General features: G+C 44.7%; 1 protein-coding gene across 4 annotated transcripts; it reads right to left on the reverse strand.

Moving 5' to 3' along the window:
* Window positions 1–58: 58 nt before the first annotated feature.
* On the reverse strand, window positions 59–21,960 carry SEC24C (SEC24 homolog C, COPII coat complex component). 4 transcript variants are annotated; one of them, XM_080822522.1, is made up of 23 exons: window positions 21,894–21,960; window positions 19,950–20,149; window positions 17,753–17,888; window positions 11,791–11,966; window positions 11,208–11,579; window positions 10,557–10,693; window positions 7,817–7,928; window positions 7,371–7,498; window positions 6,056–6,194; window positions 5,729–5,844; window positions 5,432–5,556; window positions 5,091–5,282; window positions 4,794–4,887; window positions 4,468–4,584; window positions 3,945–4,115; window positions 3,337–3,433; window positions 3,089–3,234; window positions 2,726–2,864; window positions 2,463–2,581; window positions 2,189–2,368; window positions 1,753–1,944; window positions 1,429–1,518; window positions 59–1,283 (listed from the first exon to the last, which is right to left on the reverse strand). In XM_080822522.1, exons 2-23 carry the CDS (start codon window positions 20,119–20,121, stop codon window positions 1,143–1,145), a joined length of 3,291 nt encoding a protein of 1,096 aa, XP_080678648.1. In that variant the 5' UTR covers window positions 20,122–20,149; window positions 21,894–21,960; the 3' UTR covers window positions 59–1,142. The 4 variants fall into 4 exon arrangements, with proteins under 4 accessions (XP_080678648.1, XP_080678645.1, XP_080678646.1 ...); XM_080822519.1 differs by having other exon boundaries at window positions 67–1,283; window positions 3,089–3,433; XM_080822520.1 differs by lacking the exon at window positions 21,894–21,960 and adding an exon at window positions 20,249–20,383 and having other exon boundaries at window positions 67–1,283; window positions 3,089–3,433.
* Between the last annotated feature and the right edge of the window lie 1,252 nt (window positions 21,961–23,212).

A 23,212-nucleotide genomic window follows, 5' to 3' on the forward strand; every position in this document is an offset into this window, starting at 1 on the left:
GCTAGGCCTAGCAGGAATGAATAGAGGGGACAGTGGTAAATCACAAGTAAAAATGAGACTAATTGTTACATCTTAATTTATTTTATTTCTTTACAAATTAAAGATGCATTGAAAAATAAACCAATGAGGAGAAATGAGAGGTCCAGAGCAGGGGCATCCCAGGCTGGGAGCAGACAAGCCTGGCCACCATCAAGCCTAGCCCTTGTCCTGCCCCAGCCAGTTCAGGTTGGAAGGTAACTGTCAGCCACTCTGTCAATACCAAAGCTGGAGTGGTGTCCCGGCAGGAGAGAACAGAGCTCCAGCAGCCGACTCTCTCCCCAACAACTCCCAGCTTGGAGAAGCAGTGTTTTCCAGTGGGAGCTCAGAGTGGGATAGGGGCTGGCTCTGTGAGGTATTGCAAGTTGATGACCAGGCTCTCTACAGAACCATCCAGTGTTGGAGCCTCTCCAGCTGGAAAAGAGGCTGGTACCTCTCCCATGTCTTAATATGCTTTGCAACTCATTTCCCAGGCTCATTCATCTCTGACAATGTGCCTCTATCCACTGAGTGATCAACGATCATTGCAGGGGAGAGAGAAAAGCTAATCAACCACTCTCCCTAACTCTGACTTGGTTGCTGACTTCCAGGCCCAAGAAGGACTGACCAGCCACTTCTCTCTCCACCGTATACCCCAGCTCTTGTGCACCTGTATGTTTCATCCCTAATATAGGAAGTTGTTGATGACACTGAGCTGAATTAGTCCCTCCCCCCCATAGTAACCCTGGGATTCCCACTCCTTCCTTCCTGCCCCTCTTTTCTTGGAGGCTGGTCCACGGGGACACATAATATTGCCAGAGTCTGGGTGCCTCCAAATCCCCCAACACCGAATCATATACAGTGAACTGAGAAACTACATTCATTACGACAGGATTAGCAGGAAAAGGAGGGTAATGCGAGGGGATAGGGGCACCTTCCATCAGCAGGACATGACAGAGTGGTTGGATACTTGATCCCAGAAAGGTGTCTCCTTATACTTCCCCCTCCCCCCAAAGAGACTGAGGTCAGCTTACATGACTTAGATATGGAACTGTTCCAATTTCTCTGCCATCCTGGAGTACTTTCTGGAAGCTGGCCTGGCACCCTATGCCATTTACCCACTTGCTCTAGCTCAGTAGCTGCCGAATTTCCTTGTGCATATGACAGAGAAAGTCCACATAGGATGCTCCCCCGCTCAAGCTCTTGTCTTCCACCAGGAAGTGCTTGAACAGCATCTCCAGCTTGTCTTCCTGTTTCACCACGATAAGCTATGGCCAGAAAAATAGGGTCATGAGGCAGGGCCAAAAGGAATTAAACATGCCCTAAATTCCCATTATCCAATCACTTATTCCCACCCCCCTTCTAGGAGAGGACTTGACAAGGTAAGAAATCCAGGATTTAGATCAGTGTTACCTTCATGTACCGTGATCTCTGTGCCCTTAAGCTATCAATGAGGCCTCGCACCTTCTTGGACAGTGGATTATCCAGAACTGGCAGAACACTCTGCAACACAAAATTCATTTATCCTTATGGTAAGATATTCTGAGTCCAGTAAAAAATGGGGCAGCACAGGTTTATTCATCATCTGTAACAAGCCCAGGAATAATGATAGCACCATCCCTCCTCTTCAAATGTTCCCTGCTATTAAAGTAGACTAGCACACAAACTTTACTGGCTCCCACTCATATCACAAAATGCATTTCCACACCCATACTCCCCTTGACTCCCTGCCCTCACCAAGCCACTGGTGATCTGACTGAAGGACGAGACACTGAAGAGGCTCTGGACAACACCCTGTTGGACACTTGCTCCCACCCACAGGAAGAGGTTGAGCCCGTTCTCCAGCAAATATATATCCCCATTGCTTAGACGCTCTTCAGATGCTCGAACTGCTGGTGGTTCAGTGGCACTCTCAATGGGAGACTTTGTCTAGACAAAAGGAAGGGGGCAAAAGGTTATTTACCAAGGACTGAAAGACACATTTGTGGCCCCTGCCCATGAAATTTCAGAAAGCTGTATCACTCAGTAACTTCTTTGGTGTGAAAATTACATCAGATAATGCAGGTTAAAAACAAATTCACTAGTGTCAGACAACAGATAATATTAACCCTTCCCTTCCTCCTATGATGCCCCTTTCTCAGGACACAATGTCTCATCCAGCCCTCAGTCGCACCAATGGTAGAAGCCGAGGATAAAAGAAGACATTGGTCTCAGCCACATCCATGGAAGTAACCAGCTGTCGGACATAGGCACGGTCATCAGTAGTGACTTCAGCTCCAGGCTGCAGGACATCACTCTTCAACACACAGTTCAGGTAAACTGGGAGTAGCTTCATGCACTCAGGAAGGATCAACTGCAGGGGTTATCAAAATAAAGTTAATGATCGTGAGCAATCTCTCCCAAATGCAAACATTTGTCCCAACAATTCCTCCAGGGTGCTTGCCCACCTGTCCGGCCGAGGAGGGGCTGGCACAGTTCTTTCTATAACAGGCCAGGATCTGGGCACACTGAGTGATGAGAGTATCACGAACAGTCTTCACAGGGCTATTGAGGACCCCCCGGTATGCTGGATGGGAAAGGGAGACAGCACAGTCACTGGCTGACCACCCCATTGCACCTATTTTCCTGCAACCACACCTACCTGGGAATGCTGAATCACTGACAATCACCTTTCAGGCCCAATCCCACTTCACCCCGCCTCTACCCTCACCAAACTTGGCCATGTAGTTGATGAGCGTGTCAGTCTCACAGTTTCGATACAGATCAGCCAGCTGCGTGCAGCAGTTCAGGGCCAGATTGTGGATGCGGAGCCGTCGCTGCCCAGCACAGCTGGTGTAGAGCAGGGCACACTAGGGGAAGGGAGATAGGGAGAACTCATACCTCTCCCTCACCAAAGCCCTCTGTAAAACTGCTCCTTTGCTGGATTATTAAGCTAGAAGAAAGACGAGCCATCCCTTCCCTGGCCTCTTCTAGTCTTCTCCACCCTGCCCCTACCCTCTTCCCTGCAGGCTATTTATATCCAGTACAGTGATACTTGACACTTTCTCCCCAGCCCCTGCCTCCCACCCACTACCTGCAGGAGGGCTCCACTCTCTTCATTGAGCCGATCGTCATGCTTGAACTCCACAGTCACCGTCTTGTCCCCATCTAGCCCAGCCAGCTCCACATCTGTTGTGTTGCTCATGTAGAAAGCCCCAAAGAAATCTACAGCACGGATGCCTGAGGCCACAGGGATAAGGTCAGGGCTACAGATATCACAGGTGCCACTTGTCTCCCTCCCAGGTTTAGTCCCCCGCCTGCTCTTCTCCAACCAGGACTGACCAGTGCTTGTCCGAACACGCATCACAGCATCAAAGCCAACAACCTTCTGTACATCCCGACGCAGGTCACTCAGGAACCGTTCCTGGTCGTTCTCCACCTGCAGCCCCCCAGGCCCAGAGTCACATCACTGACTACATAACAACCTGCAGTCTATCTCCCTGTATCCCATCCACTCTACAACCTGCTGAATCATAACAATAACAGTGAAGATGATAATAATAATGATAATGATAATGACAGCTTTTAAGCATTTACTATGTGCCAAGTACCACATTAAGAACCTTATGTATAACTACTTGATTCTGATGACAAATCTTAATTAAGAAGTATTAAAACCCCATTTTACAGACGAAGAAACAAAAGCAATAAATGAGTAATTTCTCCTAGGTCATATTGCTAGCATTCTGGGAGGGCCAGAACAACAACCCAGGACTGTTTCCAAGCCCCATGCTCCTAACCACTACCCTTATGGCTCTCTTCTTTATATTATAGGGTTTTCTCCACCACCAGGATTCCTATTAAGGAGTCAGTAGCTAAAGAGCTGCTCCACGTGTAAGCGGACATTCCCAGTCCCACTCCCACCTGCTACCCAGAGTCCCATGCCCTACCTGAAAGCAAGCATATTTGTAGACAGAGCCACCAGTGAGCTGGGGTACAACAGAGAGCGTGGCCACATCCACATACTGGTTAGGGAAGAGAAAGAGATCTACACAGCAGCCTTGGGCCACACACTCTTTGGCCAGGGTCTGATAGGCACCTGTCTGAGGCTGGAACAGAGTCTGGAGAGGAACAGAAGAAAATATTCAAATAGCTCCACCCTACTTGAGAACTATGTATTTAATATGGAATAGTCAAATATATGCACAACTTCAGATCTACTTCATAGGTATTTGCAACAGTAGTAGAACATTCTCTTAAAAAAAAAAAAAGAATCTATCAAGGGCTTTGGGATGAAATGGGGTAGGGAAGTGTGGGAGCACTGGACAAAGCTGGCAGTCATGGACTTGAGATGTGAAAGAGTAGTGTGTCTAGTCCCAGTACCCCATCAAGAAAGTTAAGTGTATTGCATTGCAAAGAATCACCACCTTCCTCTGTCATGGAAAGTCCTCCCCCCATCTCCCAATCCCATACCTTCTCCTTGTCTGTGTTGATCAACTTCCTATCATCTCTGTTCTTCAGTTTCCCTGGGGCCTCTGCAATGGGCAGGGAGGTGTGGAACAGAAACAGCTTCCCTGCACACTCAGCAGCCTAGGAAAGAGAAGACTACTTGTTCATTCTTTCCTTTATTCAGCTATTATTAATTCATCCCTTCCCTCGTCGTTATTCAGCGCCAGTTATGTCACATATGCTGACTCACTGGACAGTCTTCAATCACTAAAGAAACAGTAATTTATCCCAGGGTATAAGATGGTCAGAGGAAAGCAAGGCAGAGGAAGTTGTCAGGGTTCTAACCTTACCTTTAGAGCCTCCATGCCAGCCTGGATAACTGGGGCAAATACTATCTCTGTCTCCCTCGTGTCTGCAAACATTTCAGGAATCTGATCCAATAAGCTGGAAAGACAGGTGATGGGAAGCAATCAAAATTGCTATCCAGACTCAATTCCTCAGTCCTTTATCCTCTGAAGAATCATGTGGCCCCCTAGACTGAAAACTCCTGAGGCACAGTCCCTGTCCATCTGCTGAAGCTCAGCTGTCTGGTTTCCTGTGTTTGTTTCCACTCCACTCCCACTTTACTTCTATAATCTGGCTCTTACCTGGTGATGACTGCCCGAGACTCATTGACACTGACCAGGAAGCCATCCAGCAGTGGCACAAACATGTCAGCCACATCAGATACAACCATCATCTGTGGCTGGGCCAACGAGCTCTTCACATTGTAGAAGTGGAGCACCTTATTATAGGTGACGAAGCCAACTCGGATTGCTGACTCTTCTGCTCCGCCCTCCCTGTAGAAGGTAACATCGTTACCCACACTTGCCACCTTCTTCACCAGCCAACATCATGACCTCAAGCTCTACCTATTGAGTCAACAACCCAGAACCACCCACACCCCAGTGATTATCCAAGGGATGCACCTTGTCTCCATAAATCTCACCTAGGTAGAAAGTCTAACAGTGACTTGAGCTCCTCACAGAGGAGCCTAACAAGACCACTCCTGATGGCATTGTAGGAGACATCAATCATGAAGATGAAGGCGGGAGGGCTGGGGAACTTATTGTTCTGCAAAGGAAGGAAACGTTGGGGAGAGAGGGGGATTGGTAAGCAGGCTAGTTGACTAGAGAGAAGTCAACATCAAAGGGGACAACGAAAGAGTAAGGGAAGTGAACACAGCAACTCTTAGCTGTCTCACTGTCCACCACCCACTGCTCCTCCCCATGCTACTTTCCCTTACCTTGCAGTAATCTACAGTGGCCAAGAATTCATAAGAGCCCAGGGATAGCTCAGGACGGTCATAAGCATCCACACGTTTGCCGGTATGATCCAGATGTTGAAAATACTGGGGGGGAACTGTGGGGAACATGACAGAATATTACTCAAATGTCTATCTCAATCTTAGTAAGTCTGGCTTGGCTGAGCTCACTCTACTGCCCCACATCCCCATACGTGTCCTACTTCCCTGGTTCCTAAATAAGGGAACCTCACCTATCTCACTAGAAAGAGAGTAAGAGAGATGCAATACAGAGGAACATCCCCCCAATCCCAGCCCTTGCAAACATACCATCATTGATACAACTGCAAAAGCAGCACTGGAAGCGCCTCCCTCCCTCAACGAACTGCATGAAGGGACACATATATGCTTTGCAGCGGTTGCAGCGCAAAGGGCCAGATTCCCCATGGTCCACGACATACGGTGAAGCCTAAGGAGCAAAAGGGAGGGGCTCAGAGAGTAGAAAGCTACAGCGGGTTGAGACACGTGGCAAGAGATGAAGAGGAACAACCTGAAGCGCGGAGGGCATGGCTAAGATATTTTGCCTGAGGAGAGAGTACAGTGAAGGGGAATGAAGATAAATGATGAGGGTACTGGTCACAGGAACGTCCTTAAGAGTTCAAATTCTATATTTCCCTCTTCTTATTCCTCATCTCCAGGATTCCACTTTTTGAAAGAAAAGAACTGTGAAAGTGGCCCGACCAAATAAGGAGCTGCCATAGGCATGTAAGGAGAAAGCCAAAGATAACCTAGGATTCTCATTTCTGGCCCTGTCTTCAATTCTCCTCACTTTTTGCCCTAGGGATCTTAACTCTGCTTCCTTCCCCAGCCAAGTATCTCTAACAATGATCTCCACCCCTGGGTTTCTGTGACAACTACCAATGTCCCAAGCACAAGTCACCCTATAGATAAGAGATCAGCACCCAAGTGTCTAACCATCCCCATTGAGACCCAGAGACAGAAACAAAAAAAAACAAAAAAAAAAGCAAGATGGAAAGAAGCAGGATATAAACTGCATCTTGAGCTTCTAGTTACAGAAAAATCTACCCTAAATTCAGTAAGCTAGGAATAAACATGATGGTATCCTACCAAAGCCTGGCAGAGCAGCTCACAAGCTCACTCTCTCTTTTCATGCTGATTTCAGGTACTGAGGTGATAAATCAGGGCCCAAGTCAGGTAAGAGAAGACTACTGGACCCTAATCTACCTTTTTTTCTTATATGCTGTCCTAACATTCCCTAATTAGCTGCAATGACAGACAGTACAGAAGAAAAACAGGATAATGTACTTATAATCATCTGGAGATGACCATGCCATGAAAGGCCTCTGCATTCAGCCACCTCCTCCTCTGTAAGTTGGCCATACCTCTTTTCATAGTTTGTTTCCCATATGGCCCCTGTTCCCCTCCAATAATTTCTTGGGCTTTTCCCTTCATCCCAACCATAACTGTCAGGCATGGGCCCTGGGAGAGAAAGCTACTGAAGATACTCTCCCTTCTCGCCCATCCAAGACTTCTTCCATTATGACTGCCAGAATCATTTCTAGGAAGAAGTCTTCTTCCCCCTCTTCCTCCCTTTCATTATACTCTAGTCCCTTCCCTGACTTACCTCCTCTGGTGGCAGCCTTGCTAGTGGCTTGATGACAGCCGCCAAGGGCACCTGAGCCTGCTTAGCCATGTCAGATGTGCAAGGGATGTTATAGGATGTGCATCGGATATATCGGGGACTTGCATTCCCTAGAGGAGGCAGAAAACCAGGGTCAGATCAAAGAATCCCTCCAAACACCAGCTCTGCGTTGCTGATCCACCCATCACCCCCCCAAATGCTAAATGGTTAGTGAGGCCATGATCTCACAGTAGAGCCCTAGGTTGGGTTCCATGCTCAGCAAGAGTCTGCTTGAGATTTTCCCCCTCTCCCTCTGCCAGTCCCCCTGTGCACACTCCTCCCACCCCACTTCTCTCTCTCAAATAAATAAATCTTTAAAAAAAAAAACAAGATAGAAGTTTACCCATAGTAGAAAAAGCCATCTAGGGAGAAATTAATACCCTCCTTACCTTGGTCTTTCACCAGGAAGTTGGTGGTGACTAAGGGTGGCACCTGTCCCCGTACTCCAGTAACAAATGGCTCTGAACCCCGGTTGTTCCTGTCATCCTCAATAACCTGAATCTGGAGGGAAGAAGTAAAATGAATAAGGTGACAGAAGAAAGCAAGTGCCAGGTCCTGGAGAGCCAGGAGAAAGAAAGGCTAGAGCTACAGCACGGAAACCAGTAATCTGCCAAGAATACCTCATGCACCAGGTATGCTCTCCTTCTGGATATCACATAAGATGCTACAAGGCCAATCTTCGACTCTATAATCAGCAGCAAAATGCTCAGCAGGCAACACTGAGAATGGGCTTCTTCATGAATTACCCTGACCCCCAATCTGTGGTGACCACCCCACTATTGCCCCCAGTCCAAGAAAGCTCCAGGTCTCATCACAAACCTTCCAACATGATTGGATTCCACTTCCCTCCCCCAGCACGCCTCCCCTCCCAATCCTCTCACCAAGACACATTCTGAGTCAAGAGCAGGAAAACAGACAACGGTAACCATGTAAAAATGAATCTACCTGGAATGACTCTAGACTCAATGAAAGTAGAAGGGACAGGGTGAGGAGAGGATTAAACAGAAATGACCAGGTAAGGTGAGGAAGCAGATGCTGCCTTATTTTCAGGTAAGCATCAGTCAGTCAATATGGGAGAAGAGGATTAAGTACCTGATCTTTACAAGCCCAATCCTCAGTCCCCCACATTTTGCCAGACCCAGCAAAGGGGAAAAAAAAAAAAAAAAGATTTTACAAAGTTGGCAATCAGAACTTTGTGTAGGCCGATAACCTTTGGTCAGTTACTTTAAGATGGTTTGGTAAAACCAGAAAAAGTAAACGGAGAATAAGACTCCATATCCTTAAGAGTTGAAGCTTAGAAATGTATGAGTCAAACAAACTCTCCCAATGAGAAAGTGGCCCACACTTTCCCAAACCAGCAGTCTCTTCCCCTGTGAGAAATGCCAGTATCCCAAACTTGTACATTTGTAGTCACCTACCCAAAGTTTCTCCATAAGCTATAGACAAATCAATCCCAAAGGGGAAGAACCTATCACTCCACTTTGTCCTGTTCTATCAAATGTCACATGCAGGCTACTGGAGGACCCAACTGGACTAAAACCAAAGCTTAACATGCCACCTGACCCCACCCTTAGAGCCTGATCTACCATCCCATACTCAAAGCACTGCTAACAGCTTGTCATTTCATTACATGGTGACTTGAAACATGCACATCCTTCTGGTGGGTAAAAGCAAGGGTCTAGAAAAACTAAGGGAAGAGGATGGAGAGGGATGAACATGGTGGATGAGGTGAAGATGAGGTCACAGGCATGCATGGGTGGCATTAACACAGGGATGACACGCACACACACACCACCCCCTGCACTTACTGGACTAGGAATGGCATCAGGGTCTATTCTGTGCCTGGTTTTCTGCTGAGGAGGCAGCTCATTGAGTTGCTTTTAGTGTTTTAATAATAAAGGCAGCAGGGGAATACAGGGAGGGAGACAAAAGAACAAGAAGCAGATGTTACTTCTCTCGACCCTGATGAGTTAGACATGAACAGCTGGAGCCCAGCTCATACTGCTGAAATCAGGCCCTCTCTAGGTCAGAAATTCCAGGTCTCTCTGGCCCAACACATAGGCTTTAATGGCTCAGACTATGATGTACAAAGATAAGGGGGCAAACAGGAAGCAAGCAGGGGTTTTACAGGGAGGGGCTGAAGGGGAGAAGTCTTAAGAAGGAGGAAGAAGGATATTCCTTTCAAAAGGCCAAACCTCCCATCTAAGGACTGTGCTAATGCTTAAAGAAGCTTTTCCTTATATCAGACCAGACTCTCGTTCTCCCTGAAGGAGGGGAAAGGGAGAGGCTGCTTAATCCTCTAGAGTCCCTCTTAGCCAAAGGGTCCTTCACCATGGTAATTCCCCAAAGGAAGAGGGAAGAGAACAGAATGGAATATGACAATGGCTAAGCATGGTGAGGTAACTGACAGAGCAAATGTTGTAGACAGAACTATAAAGTAGCCCCCACTTAGGAGTACAGCCCCAACCTCTATTCCAAGGAGAATATGGAAGGCCTGAGGATTCTGATGATGGCTCTAAGGGTGAGAGTCACCCTCTTCCTGGGAAAAAACAGCTTCCCCACATTGCCCTTATAAACTGTAGATCACTTCTCATCTACACAGCAGGATTCTAGCCAACAAAAGTACTAGAGGTTTCCTCCTAAAACACTGTCCAACTAGAGACAGAGAGAAACCAGTGAGGCTTTCCTTCTCTTAACATCTACCATCAGAAAAAAAAAAAAAAAAAACCACCTACCATCAGCTAATTCCCACCAGCTCCACCCATTAAGAAGACTGCCATCCTATCAAATCTAAGAGGACAAGACCTGGACCCAGCTACTACTCCAAGGGCAGAGGTTACCATGCTATGTCCAATAGTGACAGAATGCAGCACTCAACCAGTGCTCTACTGACACTACTGATCACTCTTGGCTTCCCTTCCTTCCCTGCCCAGCTATGGAGCAAAAGTGCCCCCAAAAGACTTCTGGGGCCTCAAGTTCCAGTTCAAAGGAACTGGTTCTATACCTACAAGAAGATGAACGAAAAGGGAAAATAATCAGAAAACACTAGGCAAACATCTCATCTAGGCTGACTCACTTATCTGGCAGCCACAAACTCCGTCCCTAGAACCACATTAAGTATTGACTTACAGGGCTGGGGATGGCATCAGGATCCAGGCGCTTAGGAGGCAGTGGTTGAGGAGGCCCAGGCTGACTGCCAAAGGTGGGTGCTCCTGGGTAGGGACTTCCATAATTGGGCTGAGGGCCCCGGGCTGGTCCAAAGGAACCTGAGAGACAAGGGCACAAGGTTGATAAATTCAAAATCCCCTCCCTATCTCTTAGGGCCTCAGGAAAATGACCAGACTCCTATAAGTGTAGAATTATGAGGTAATAACCATTCAGAGAAAGACCACACTATCTGAACTAAAAGAAAAAAGAGGGGCGCCTGGGTGGCTCAGTGTGTTAAAGCCTCTGCCTTTGGCTCGGGTCATGATCCCAGGGTCTGGGATGGAGCCCTGCATCGGGCTCTCTGCTCAGCAGGGAGCCTGCTTCCTCCTCTCTCTGTGCTTGCCTGTCTGCCTACTTGTGATCTCTGTCTGTCAAATAAACAAAAAAATAAATCTTATAAAAATAAATAAATAAAAGAAAAAAGAATGTCTTATAAACCCTACCTCCTAGTAATAATACCCTGAAGCTGTCCATCTAGTTCACCACCTAGCAAGCAATACTAAGAGCAAACAAACAAAAACACCTGACTAGCTGAAGGCTTTGGCCCCTAGACAAACCTTGGGGAAAACTCACCATTTTGTTGCAGCTGATAGCCTGGCTGCTGAGAGGAGTGCATAGGTGGCGGTGGTCCTGGGGGCCCAGTCATTTGGGTCCCAGGGGGCAGAGCTTGAGGAGGAGGTGAGGACACATGGTTGGGCTGGCTCAAGGAGGGCCCCCCAAAACCCTGTCCAGACAGGAGTGGACCAGTCATCGAAGGCATCCGAGGACCCCCTGAAGCTGGAGATGTGAAGCTGGAGGCCTGTGGTGGGGCAGATCGCTGGGGAGGCTGGGCCCCAAGATGACCCTGGGCCTGGCTAAGGGGAGGAGCCTGGCCCTGAGGATAGGAGCCATACAGACCAGAGTTGGGGAAACTTCCTGAGGCTGAGGCCAGCGATGTTGGTGGGCCTGAGAAGTAGAAGAGGTAGAATCAAATCTCTAGTCATTTTGCCTTCTTATTCAGTAAATCGCTCCCTTTCCACATGAGAGGGGCAGGAATGATTGTCCCATCTGCTGGCACTCAGAAGCACAAGAAATAAAAGGGATGCAGGTATACCCCAGAGTCTGATGCTTCTAAAAAGAACGGGACAGTCACACTGCTGTGGTCATAGCTACTCACCATAGCCCAGCCCCACGGGGGGAAGGGCTGGGGCCACAGCACCACTGATCTGCATTCCAGCCAGCTGGGCGGTCACCTGTGCACTCGTCGGGGGAGGGCCATAGGGCTGAAGCACAGTTGGCTGGCTGACCACAGGGGCCAGTGGGACTGACCCAAAGGGCTGAGACCCGGGGAACCTGTGAAGACAAGGAAAGCGGAGGTGACACACAGGCTGGGACCCCCTTCAAAGCTGGCAGGAGCTCCACATCATACAAGAAAATGTACTGTTCTACAGCATCTTACTATCATCTGGGCTCTTCAATGGCTTTGTACTTTTGTATACTTGTAAATATGTTATGTTCCTAATGATCTGCACTATGATTATTCATGGCAAATCTTGTTTTCCATTAGGTTCACTCCACAAACATATGCCAAGCACCCTCAGATCAAATGTTTACTAGATTATCACCTCCTCTGACTTAATCCTTTGTGTTGAAAAACCACCTCAATAAACAAACAAACAAAATACCTTACTGTTAAACAGAAGCCCTGAAGAAGTTGAAAGGGAAAGTGTGCAGAAGCATTAACACAACAGGCACTTAACCAATGTGGGATCAAACAAATGCAGTTTGATTGTTTAACTTTTAAACCAAAGTACTTAACTACTTTATCCTGGCAAAGGTGTTAAGAGCAAAGTAGGTCAGCTGACTCTGACATTTTGTACTAATCAGAAAGATGATGCCAACTCTACCAGAAGGGGACTAGAGAAACAGGACATAAACCAGATAGCCTTCTGGCTGGGTTTATCTAGTAAAAGCCTCATTACTTGGATAGCTACACTGGACATTCCCATGGCATTAGATGGCCCATTAAAATATAAATACAGAATCATTCCAGTATCATTACATATCCATGAGGAACTGCACTGGTGTTTTATGGTGTTATTACGGTAGAAATCTACAACATAGATTATTATACATAACAAGCTCCATATGGGATTTCACGAATGAATCAAATTCTTCACAACAATAGTCAGTTACACTAAAATTCTGATTTATCCTTTCTGCTTATTTTGTCTCTACTAAAAAACTTGTACTTTATTATATTTGTTTAGTTCCTACAGTGTTGCAGTTTAACACTTTTCACTCATTTATTCATTCAACTACTAGTTTCTGACTGTTATGCCAGTGAACCTTACACCTCCCTAAGCTCTTTGATGGGCTTTGCATTTTTTGTTTTCCATACCACAAACATACTATAAGCTCCATGGCCAATGCTCATAAATCCTTGTCAGAATAATTATATTCCGTGGTTATTACTTCATTAATATGTATAACTATATCAACTATATCAACTACCCACTGTTACTCCACCACATGCCCTAGTAACATTATCTGTAAATAGCTTTACAACTTACAAAGCATCTCTAAGTGCTTTAATTTAATCCTCACAGCAAAATGAGGACAGAGCAGATAGAAAAGTAAGACATCAAGAGTATAAGCAGCAAACCAAGCGAGAACCATATAGCCCAGACCTGATCTTAGTTCAGTGTACTTTTAGTTGTAAAATATAATGGAAATAGAAATAATACATAAAACAAATATGTATTCAATGATTATACAAACACCAATGTAACTAAAAAGCAAGTCAAGAAATAGAACACTAGGACCAAAGGCCTTGTGTGCCTCTCCTCCATCACAGCTCCCTTTCTTCTCTCAGAGGTAACTACTTTCCTAACTTCTTAATATTCATTTCCTTTTCTTTAAAACAACATAGTTCAGGGGTGCCTGGGTGGCTCAGTTGGTTAAGCATCTGACTCCTGATTTTGGCACAGGTCATGATCTCAGGGTTGTTAAGATAGAGTCTGAGGATCGAGCCCTGCTCTGGGCAAAAAGAATCAATCAATCTCTCTGTCTCTTCCCACCGCCAAAACAACAACAAACCATAGTTCAGTTCTGTCACTTTTTTAAACTTTTGTAAATAGAATCACATAATACATACGCCTTGGGTTTGACGTCTTTTGTTCAACCATGATTTTGAAATTCACCTATAATGGCATTGCCTGTCATTACTAAATGCTATTCCACTAAATAAATGTCATAATTTACTGAAGTATTTTAATGTAAATGGATATTTCAGTTTTTCTAATTTTTTAATATTACAAATAACATTGCTATGAACACTCATATACTTGTTTATATATACCTGAATTTTTCTAAGGCATATATCTATGAGTGAGTTGCCAGATCACAAGGTATGTATTTCTTTAATTTTAACAGATAATTCCAAATTATCTCCCCAAAGTAGTTGTTCTAATTTGCATCCAACCACCAGTGGGTAAGAGATCCTACTACTCCATATCCTCGGCAGTACCTGGGACTATCAGACTTTTTAATTTTGCCACTTTTATGGATACATAGTAGAATCTTACGCTTTTGATTTGTACTTTTCTCATTACTTATGAAGTTGAATAGCTTTTTAATATGTTCTCTTTATCTTATTGTACTACTAACCCTCTGATAGTACCTCAGAGAGAGGATCATCTGCTTATGGACTCCGGAAAGGGAAACTACTGTAGTGGTTGCTTAGGGTTGAGGGAGAATGAAGGACTAACAAAATAATAGTAACTACTGAGCTAAAGGATACGGTGTTTCTTCTTGAGGTGATGAAAATGTTCTCAAACTGTGGTGATGGTTTCACATATCTATGAATATACTAAAAACCACTGAATTGTACACTTTAAATGGGAGAACTACATGGTATGTCAGTTATACCTCAATTATGTTGTTTTTAAAAATCCAGTGAGGGCACCTGGGTGGCTCAGTCAGTTAAGCGTCTGCCTTCAGCTCAGGTCATGATCCCAGGTTCCTGGGACTGAGTCCCACATCAGGATCCCTGCTCAGCAAGGAGTCTGCTTCTCCCTCTAACCCTCCCCACTGCATGTACTCTCTTTCTCTCACGCTCTTTCAAATAAAATCTTTAAAAAAATAAAAAATAAAAATCCAGCCAAGTAAAATTGTCCTAAAACCTCATACCTCCCTCAAGCTTTTGCTCCTCCTTTAACCAACCATTACCAAAGAATTGGTCTATGCTCCATCTCTCTGTCTTTAGTTCTTATCTCCCTTTCTTTCTTTCTTTCTTTCTTTTTTAAAGATTTTATTTATTTATTTGACAGAGAGAGATCACAAGTAGGCAGAGTGGCAGGCAGAGAGAGAGGGGGGAGCAGGCTCCCCACTGAGCCGAAAGCCCAATGCGGAGTTCAATCCTAGGACCCTGAGATCATGACCTGAGCCGAAGGCAGAGACTTAACCCACCGAGCCACCCAGGCGCCCCTTCCCTTTCTTTTTAAAGAACCTTCTTGGGGTGCCTGGGTGGCTCAGTCATTAAGCATCTGCCTTCATCTCAGGTCACGATCCCAGGGTTCTGGGATCAAGCCCAGCATCGTGCTCCCTGCTCAGCGGGAAGCCTGCTTCTCCCTCTCCCACTTCCCCTGCTTGTGTTCCCTTTCTCACTGTTTCTCAGTCAAATGAATAAATAAAATCTTTAAAAAAGAAAAAAAAAAAGATCCTTCTTTCTGGGTTTATTTTCCTTTTATTCCTTAGCTTATCCCTTAGTAATTTTCTCAACCAAGGTCTATACATGGTAAACTCTGAGTCTGTTTGTAATGTCTTTATTTGTGCTTTCTCTCAGCTAGATACCTAATTCTACAATGACAACTGTATTCCCTTAATGCTTTCAAGGTACTAGTCCACTATCTGCTCTCCTCTAATAGCCTCTGTTTAGCCTAATCAATTTTCTTTTTTCCCTCTGAGAATCCTTTACAGCCTGAGCTGAGGAAGTGTGATTGTTTCACATTTCCGTCTATAAAATACTCCAACAGTACTGACACCAAAGATGACATTTTTTTTTAAAAAAAGCTTTGAAATACAATTTCCATACCATTAGATTTATTCCTTTTAAGTGTACAATTCAATGAGTTTTAGTAAATTTTATAGAGTTGTACAGCCATGACCAGAACCTAATTTTAGCACACTTTCATTACCCAAGAAGTTCCCTTGTGTCCATTTGCAGTCCTAAGACATTCTTCCCATCACTTACCCACAGTCAGCCCACAAGAAATAAGATTCCTTAATATCACCCAGTACCAATGTGCAGATTTTCTTCCTAGTCTACCTGTTCACTGAAGGTGCGGCCCAGGACCACACTTCACAGATAAGGTCTCAAGTCCAAACACCAGCGCAGAAAAGCCCAAGGACTCATCCCCCATCCCCAGTATCTCCTTAAACTGAAGTCCTCAAGTTCTCAAAATGATCATTCCCGCCCTCTCCACAGGCAGCCATGGTGTCTACTTACCACTCTGATTTTCAGTTCTCACTTGATCTCTGGCACTTGAGGATTTCACTTTTTCTTTTTAAGCTTGATTATGCACTTGAAAAACATTTTCTATATCCTATCTCCTTTCTAGATGTTTGTAGCAAAAGGGTTTTCAGATTGTATTAATCTACTACCCAACTGAAACTCTTTGACTCACTCCAACTACATAGCTGTCTTCATATCTCACTGAAACCACATTTGTCGATGATGCCAAACTTCACCCAACACGATGATCAATTCTCAGTCCTCGTCTTACCTTTCAGCAGCAAATAACACAGCTGATTACTCTCCTGCCTTCCTGAAATAATTTCTTCACCTAGTTTCAGGATGCCATGCTCTCCTGGCTAATCTGTGATCTCACTACTGCTCTCATGTCTTTTGATGGCCCCTCCTCAGACCTCCTTTTAAAATGCTGGTAAGCTCCAAAGCTCTTCCTTTTTTTTTTTTTTTAAAATGATTTTATTTATTTACTTGTCAGAGAGAGAGAAAGCGAGTATGCACAAGCAGGGAGAGCAGCAGGCAAAGGGAGAAGCAGGCTCCCCACTGAGAACAGAGCCCCATGCAGGACTTGATCCCAGGACCTGGGATCATGACCTGAGCCAAAGGCAGACGCTCAACTGACTGAGCCACCCAGACGACCCCACAATTCTGTTCTTTACTGTCAGTGATCACTTTCTAAATGACTTCATCTAGTCCTATGCCATTAAATAACATCTCTATGCTGAAGACTCCCAAATTTTTATCTCTAGACCTGACATTATTCCTCACCTGCAGATTTGTATATACAACTACATATTCAGTATCTCTACTTGGTAGCTAGTAGCTTCTTAAACCTATAATGTACAAAATAAAACCCTTCAATACATCCCAAAATCTGCTCCTCCTCAAATATACCTCACTTCAGTAAACAGCACCATTTATCCAGTTGCTTAAGCCAGCAGGTTAAAAGACATCCAGACTTATTCTTTTTCTCTTATCTCACATCCAATCCTATTGACTCTACCTGTGAAACATATCCCAGATCTCTTTCTCACCACCTCTACCACTACCATCCTAAACCTGAACTACTATAACAACCTCCTAATAGGATTGATTCCCTACTTCTACTCTTGAATCCATTAAGGTCACCTCTTTTTAAAAATAAATATATTTTTTTAAATTATTAGAGAACGAGGATAGTATATCCAAAATTTTTAAAATATACTGTTTTTAGTAATCACATTTGTGATTGTGTTAGTATTATTGTACTGAGACCGTTGTATGTAAGAGATAAATCTGAGATCCCCTTTTCCTGTTTCTCCCTGAGGATAGGTTCAGTAGGATTGTAACAATTATTGAAGATACATGTCTAGTCAAGAAAAAATTCAAGTTCACAGAAAGAGAAAGAATACACAAAAGAACTTAGGTATGAAGATAGGTTAATGATCTATAGAGTGGACAACAGTAACACCAGTAACCTGGAAAAATGAAAACAAAATACAAAAAAGTGGAGGGAAGTGAAAAGAGGATCTAAGAGAAAGGCAAAGAAAAAGAAGAGGAAACAGGCCCTCATCCATTCCTAATTCTTCTAGTTTCATCAAACCAATTTTAGGTTGACCCAAGTACATACCTCTGCATCTGAACAGTGGAGCTTGGCCCATTCTGTACATCTCCTTGGCCAAACTGGCCATATGCAGCCTGGCCACAAGGGGCCTGTGCTGTTGAGGCTGGAGGTGCCTCTGAAGAAGGCGGGGCTCTTGACACACCTGAGGGTAAAGGACAGAAACTAAATGATTGGGAAATAACTTTCTTCTCCACCCTGAGCAAGGAATGTAAAGCAAGGATAAATAAGCTCAGACCTTCGCTGGCCCAATACTATAGCTTTGCAATCAAAAGGATAGAAGGAACATGTAACTCTAGTTACAACAGATTCTGAACATGGATGATCAGTCAGTGTCTCCACTCTCCTAGACAGATATACTACAGGTGTAGCTGTAAGCAGAGCTACAAGAATGTAGAGGCTTCCTGATCATTATACGCTCTTACTCAATCCAGATCAGTCTAATGTTTTTACCCTCAACAAAAAGTCACCTCTTTAAAAGAAAAAAAAAAAAACTTTTATTTTTAAATATTCTCCACACCCAACATGGGGCTCAAACTCACAATCCCAAGATTAAGAGTCACATGCTCCACCAACTTAGCCAGGTAGGCACCCTAGAAAGTCAACTCTTGTAAGGAAAAGATCCGACTCCGGAACTCAGAAGCTTAGAGCATATGGGAAAGTTGATGCAGAAGATGATCAAGTAATCTATTGAACTAGATTGTAAAGAAAGGCTCCTCTTGGGGACACCATCCTGTCAAGCTCTTTTTCATATATTCTAATTATCTTAACCATCTTCTTTACATCCACTTCTGAGTGCTGATGCTTCCAATATCACATGGCTCAGGGAAATGTTCTCACAGTTTGGAGATTTTGCCCAGTGGTTCAGTCAAGACAACTGATTTGCCCTCCCATTAGTACTGCCACCTTTGTCTTCATAAAAGCTGTACTCCATTCTTTTGCTCATCAGAGATGCATCAAAGCTATTTCTACTCCCCCCAACAATCCTTTCTGCATACCATCCCCAACCATCCTTCCCACATGAAATGCAGGGAATTAGTAAGTTGGCACACCACTTTGGAAATATTGCTGACCCCTGTTCAAACAGTTGTTTTTCTTTTGCTCTGTTAATCAGTAGAGATTTGACAATTTAGAACCTGCCTACAGGTTTATTAATCTGAATCTACTCACTGGCTATCACAGAAACAGATACGTTTTCCTTTCAATAACAAAACTTCCTCTTGAGGCAATGCCAAACTCCATCTTGATAAGCCAGGACTTGAGAGTTTGGAGATGGACTCTGTCCAGCCAAAGTCTCAACCCAGAATAAGGCTCTTCCAAAGACCTGAGACCTAATCTCGCCACTTTACAATTTTTTTTCTAAATTATAATTAAAATGGTAATACTTCATTCATTTCCCAAATTTTACTTATGCCTCCTTGGTGCCTTCTTTTCCCCATATCCCTGCATGGAACTTACTATCTTAAAAAGCATAAAATGTTTGGCATACCCTAAGTCTTCAGCTAGCCTAATCAAAGATCTACTGTTAGCCATTTCCCAAAAAGCCATATGGACAATCCATAGAGTACCAGCTGCTCTTCTTGAAAAAGTAATGTAAAAGCCAAACACTGACCCTAAGGCAGGACCAGATTAGTCTTCTCTTATTGCCCTGATATTACAGAGCATCTAAGAAGCAAATGAAACTCAAGCAAAGGCAAAGAATGATATGAGCAGAAAGATAGGAGAAGCACACAAACACCACACTTTTTATCTATGAATTAATTTCTCTGCCACAGGGTCATTTACAGATAAAACCATTAATTCAGTGAGAGGCATTATCAACATATATGAAGAACAAGTGATTTCAGGGAGACTTTACGTCAACAGGAAACATTCAATCCTGGTTACAGGCTCTGGAGGAGCTGTGATCACAGCCCTGCCCTCCAGCTGTGAACAAGGCAGGAAGTTGAGGCTGTACAGAGTGACATTCACATGAGGTGAACTGCCCCTGAAACTGAAGATGTGCTTCCACTAGATGTCTTAAGGCAGAACTCCATAAAAACAGGGAAGGGCAAACTGCCCACAAAGTTCTCAATGCCTGAGAGCCAGAGTCATGTTCCTCAATCCCAGCCACCCCAACTCTCTAGACAGCTTAGATACGGCAATACCACCCAACCTGAACACTACTGATTCCCATCCTTAGCTCAAAAGAAACTTGGAAACATACCTGGGGGAGGTGTTTGCTGATAGCCTGGTACTGGGCCATTGTAGGCTCCATAGGGAGTTGGGGGGGCTGTGGACCCTGGTTGCCCACCATAACTGGATTGATGATACCCTGGGTAGACAGGCTGGGACTGCCCAAATGGCGGCAGAGGTGGAGCTGACTGGTTGACATTCATTATGAGTGCATCCCCAACTCGATCTCACCTAAGATGAAATAGAAGTGAGAAATTAGTTGAAATCAACTTTCTAAAGACAGAGCAACTATAGAGGGAGGGTAGGAAGTAGACACAAAAAAGGACTGACCTTATCAGGCAGTTATCAGCCTAATTGTTCCCATACTACCACAGGATCTTTATCATTTTCTGTCTCAGCCAGTAGCCAGATTACCTCCTCAAAGTAAAGATTTGTTACTGTGAACCCCATGCTTTGTCACTGCCAAAAGGGTATAAATTTCAACTTCAGACACGCCCAATGAAATGGGGCAACAGCCTCCATTCCCCAGTGGTAAGGATTTCTAGTGTCTAGTCACACAAGGAGTCCTGCTACTGATGAACTACTGTGATATTAAGTAAATGAAACAATGTTCCCACTTCTAACTCATTCACTCTAGCATGGGTTCATTCAACAAAAACTGAATAACCCTCTGATGTGCTAGTCATTTGTAATCACTCAGGCTACACATATAAAACATATCAGCTAAATTCCTTCCTCCTCAAAAGTCAAATTTTAGAGTAACTGATTAGAGAAATGAATTCTTTAGCTGAACTGCAATAATTCAAATGCTACTCCATTTCCAGTCTTTCCACCAAAAGAATGTTGGATTTGAGAACTGAAGCATTAAAATCATTAAATGTAACAGATACCCAAAAACTCTAGTAGGGTACCAGACACTATTAAGTGCAGGCCAGGCACAAAAACTTCTCACAATAACCTAGGAAAAGAGTTCAAGATCAATGACAAAGTTAAATTTCATGTAAAAAGATCATTTATCTAAACTTCAAGCAGAGGAGCTAGGAGTATCCCAAATCCCATGCACTCCTCCAACTATTCTGTTTCTGCTCTCCTTATTGCCTGTCATGAATCTAGGCCACCACTAAAGTTATTACAATCTTGCCCAGCAACAGAGGAATGAATTAGAGGGCCTTTTCCAGGTCCTTCCAAGAATAAGACTGTCTAATCACATCTAAACAACCTGATCATTCCAACTCCTCTATAGACAGATGGGGCACAAGAAGCAGTATAGTTCACAGCTGCTGCAGTAGAACAATGGGCCTCTCCCATTTGTTAGAGAGGGTCATCTTGATTATAGAAAAGCTGAGTTGCTTCTGGACTAGAATTCTTTAACCTTACAACCATCCCAGGAACTGTTCTTCCAAATCCTAAACCTTGCACAGGTCACAATACTAAGCTTGACGGATGACCCCTTCCCCTCTACCTTCCTAAAGTCAGGGTGGGGGCGGGGGTCGGAGGAAAGGAGCTTCTTCGCCAGGAAATAATCTCACACCCAAGAGTCTGGAGTAAGGCTCAAGTCTAGACTCCATTCTGGGTAGAGACAGCCGAGGGTGACAACCCAGGGGGCGGGGCAAGCTTCCTAGAACTCTGAAAGTAGTCGAGCTTGTGGAGGCTGGGAGCGCCAGGCATCAAGACCAAGAAGACAAACTAGCTTCTCGGGCCATGACGAGAGGGGTGGTCCATTAAGCATGGAGATCGAGCGACTTGCGCCCTTCAACAGGCTCCGGGCAGGAAGCGGGAGCCGGAACCTGGGCCTGGAGGAGAGAAGGGAGGGTCCAGAACTGATCCAGGATTATGGATGCGTGAGGCGAGGGTCTCTCCCTGTGCCCCGCCCCAAGCTCCCCCCTTCCTTCTCAGACCGGACCCCGATCAGGCCATGATACTCCGGCCTCTCCTCTGCTTTCCTACCCTCCAACCTCCCGATGCCACTCCTCACCCGGCTCCAGATCCAGGTTAGACTTCGTTCCTAACGTCAAGGCTCCCAGGCCCAACTTCCGGTTCCGAGGGGGCCGGAGCGTCGTCCCCGGAAGTTCCTCCCCCACGCTCCGGGGCCGAACACTCCTTCTGCCACGTCTGCAGTAGACGCGAGCTCAAGTACCCGGATGCCGCGCATGCGCCACTGCCCCCTCCCATCATGGCTGCCCCCGCAGATTCGTATGCATTTTCGCCTTTTATTTACCCCCAGGTGTTCTGGGCACTTTACGGTCCCACTAACCGATACGCGATCGAGAAGTCAAACTATCTTTAGCAACGCCCCCACAATTCTCCTATGACGCATTAGTGACCTCTGACCTAGAATCCTGTAGCCACTTCCTGCTGACCCCTGACCCCATTGATTTCCGTCTACAAAGTTGCTTTCACCTATGAGTTTTGCTGGTTATGAGATTACGGAACGTATTATGATAAAGGGTACTAACACTGCTTTCAGACTTCATGTGTTCGAGTTCTGGCTCTGCAGCTCACCAGCTTCGGCAGCTATCTCTGCCTTAGTTTCTTTCATCTGTAAAATGGGAGAGAATATGAAATGCCCTTCAAATAATTTGTTGAGAGGATGGATTTAGACAAGTCACATAGATCGCCTGGCACCATAGCAATCACTCAGTAAATGTCAGATGTTGTTAGTTAACCATTTTTATACAGTGGCTTAGTTTAGATGCAGAGCTCTGCCAGAGCCTGATGATCTCTGGGCTCAGAATGCCCCCAGCCTGTTGGAAGACCTACAGTTCCTGGAGTAATTATTATCCCATTCAATGAATAACAATATTGTAGCTAATAGTTGTAGGATTTTTAAAAATACACATGACTTCATTTAATCCTTTGTATAACACTCATTTAACAATTTTCATTTTATTTTATTTTATTAGCACTGCTGTGTGCCAAGCCATGTTCTTGGTTCTGGAAATACAGTAGTGAACAAAAGTTCTTGCTCTCCTGTGATTGACAGTAAGTAACAGTTATTCTGAGTCATGAAGTGGTTCATTCATTGAAAAAAAAAATTGCACTTCTAGTCTGTGCTGGAAGCTATATTAGGTACTGAGCATGCTTTAGTAAGCAGGTCAATTATCCCTGTCCTCAAGAGTTTATAGTTGAGCTCAGTGGTTCTCCAAGTGTGATCCTAGGATCAACAGTATCAATATCACCTGGGAACCTGTTAGAAACACAAATATCAGACCCACTGTAGACATATTGAATCAGAAATTTGGGAGGTGAAATCCAGCAAGACAAGGTTGTAAGCCATCCCAGACAATTCAATAG

The sequence above is a fragment of the Martes martes genome, assembly GCF_963455335.1.
Source record: "Martes martes genome assembly, chromosome: 14".
Classification (NCBI taxonomy): Eukaryota; Metazoa; Chordata; class Mammalia; order Carnivora; family Mustelidae; genus Martes; species Martes martes.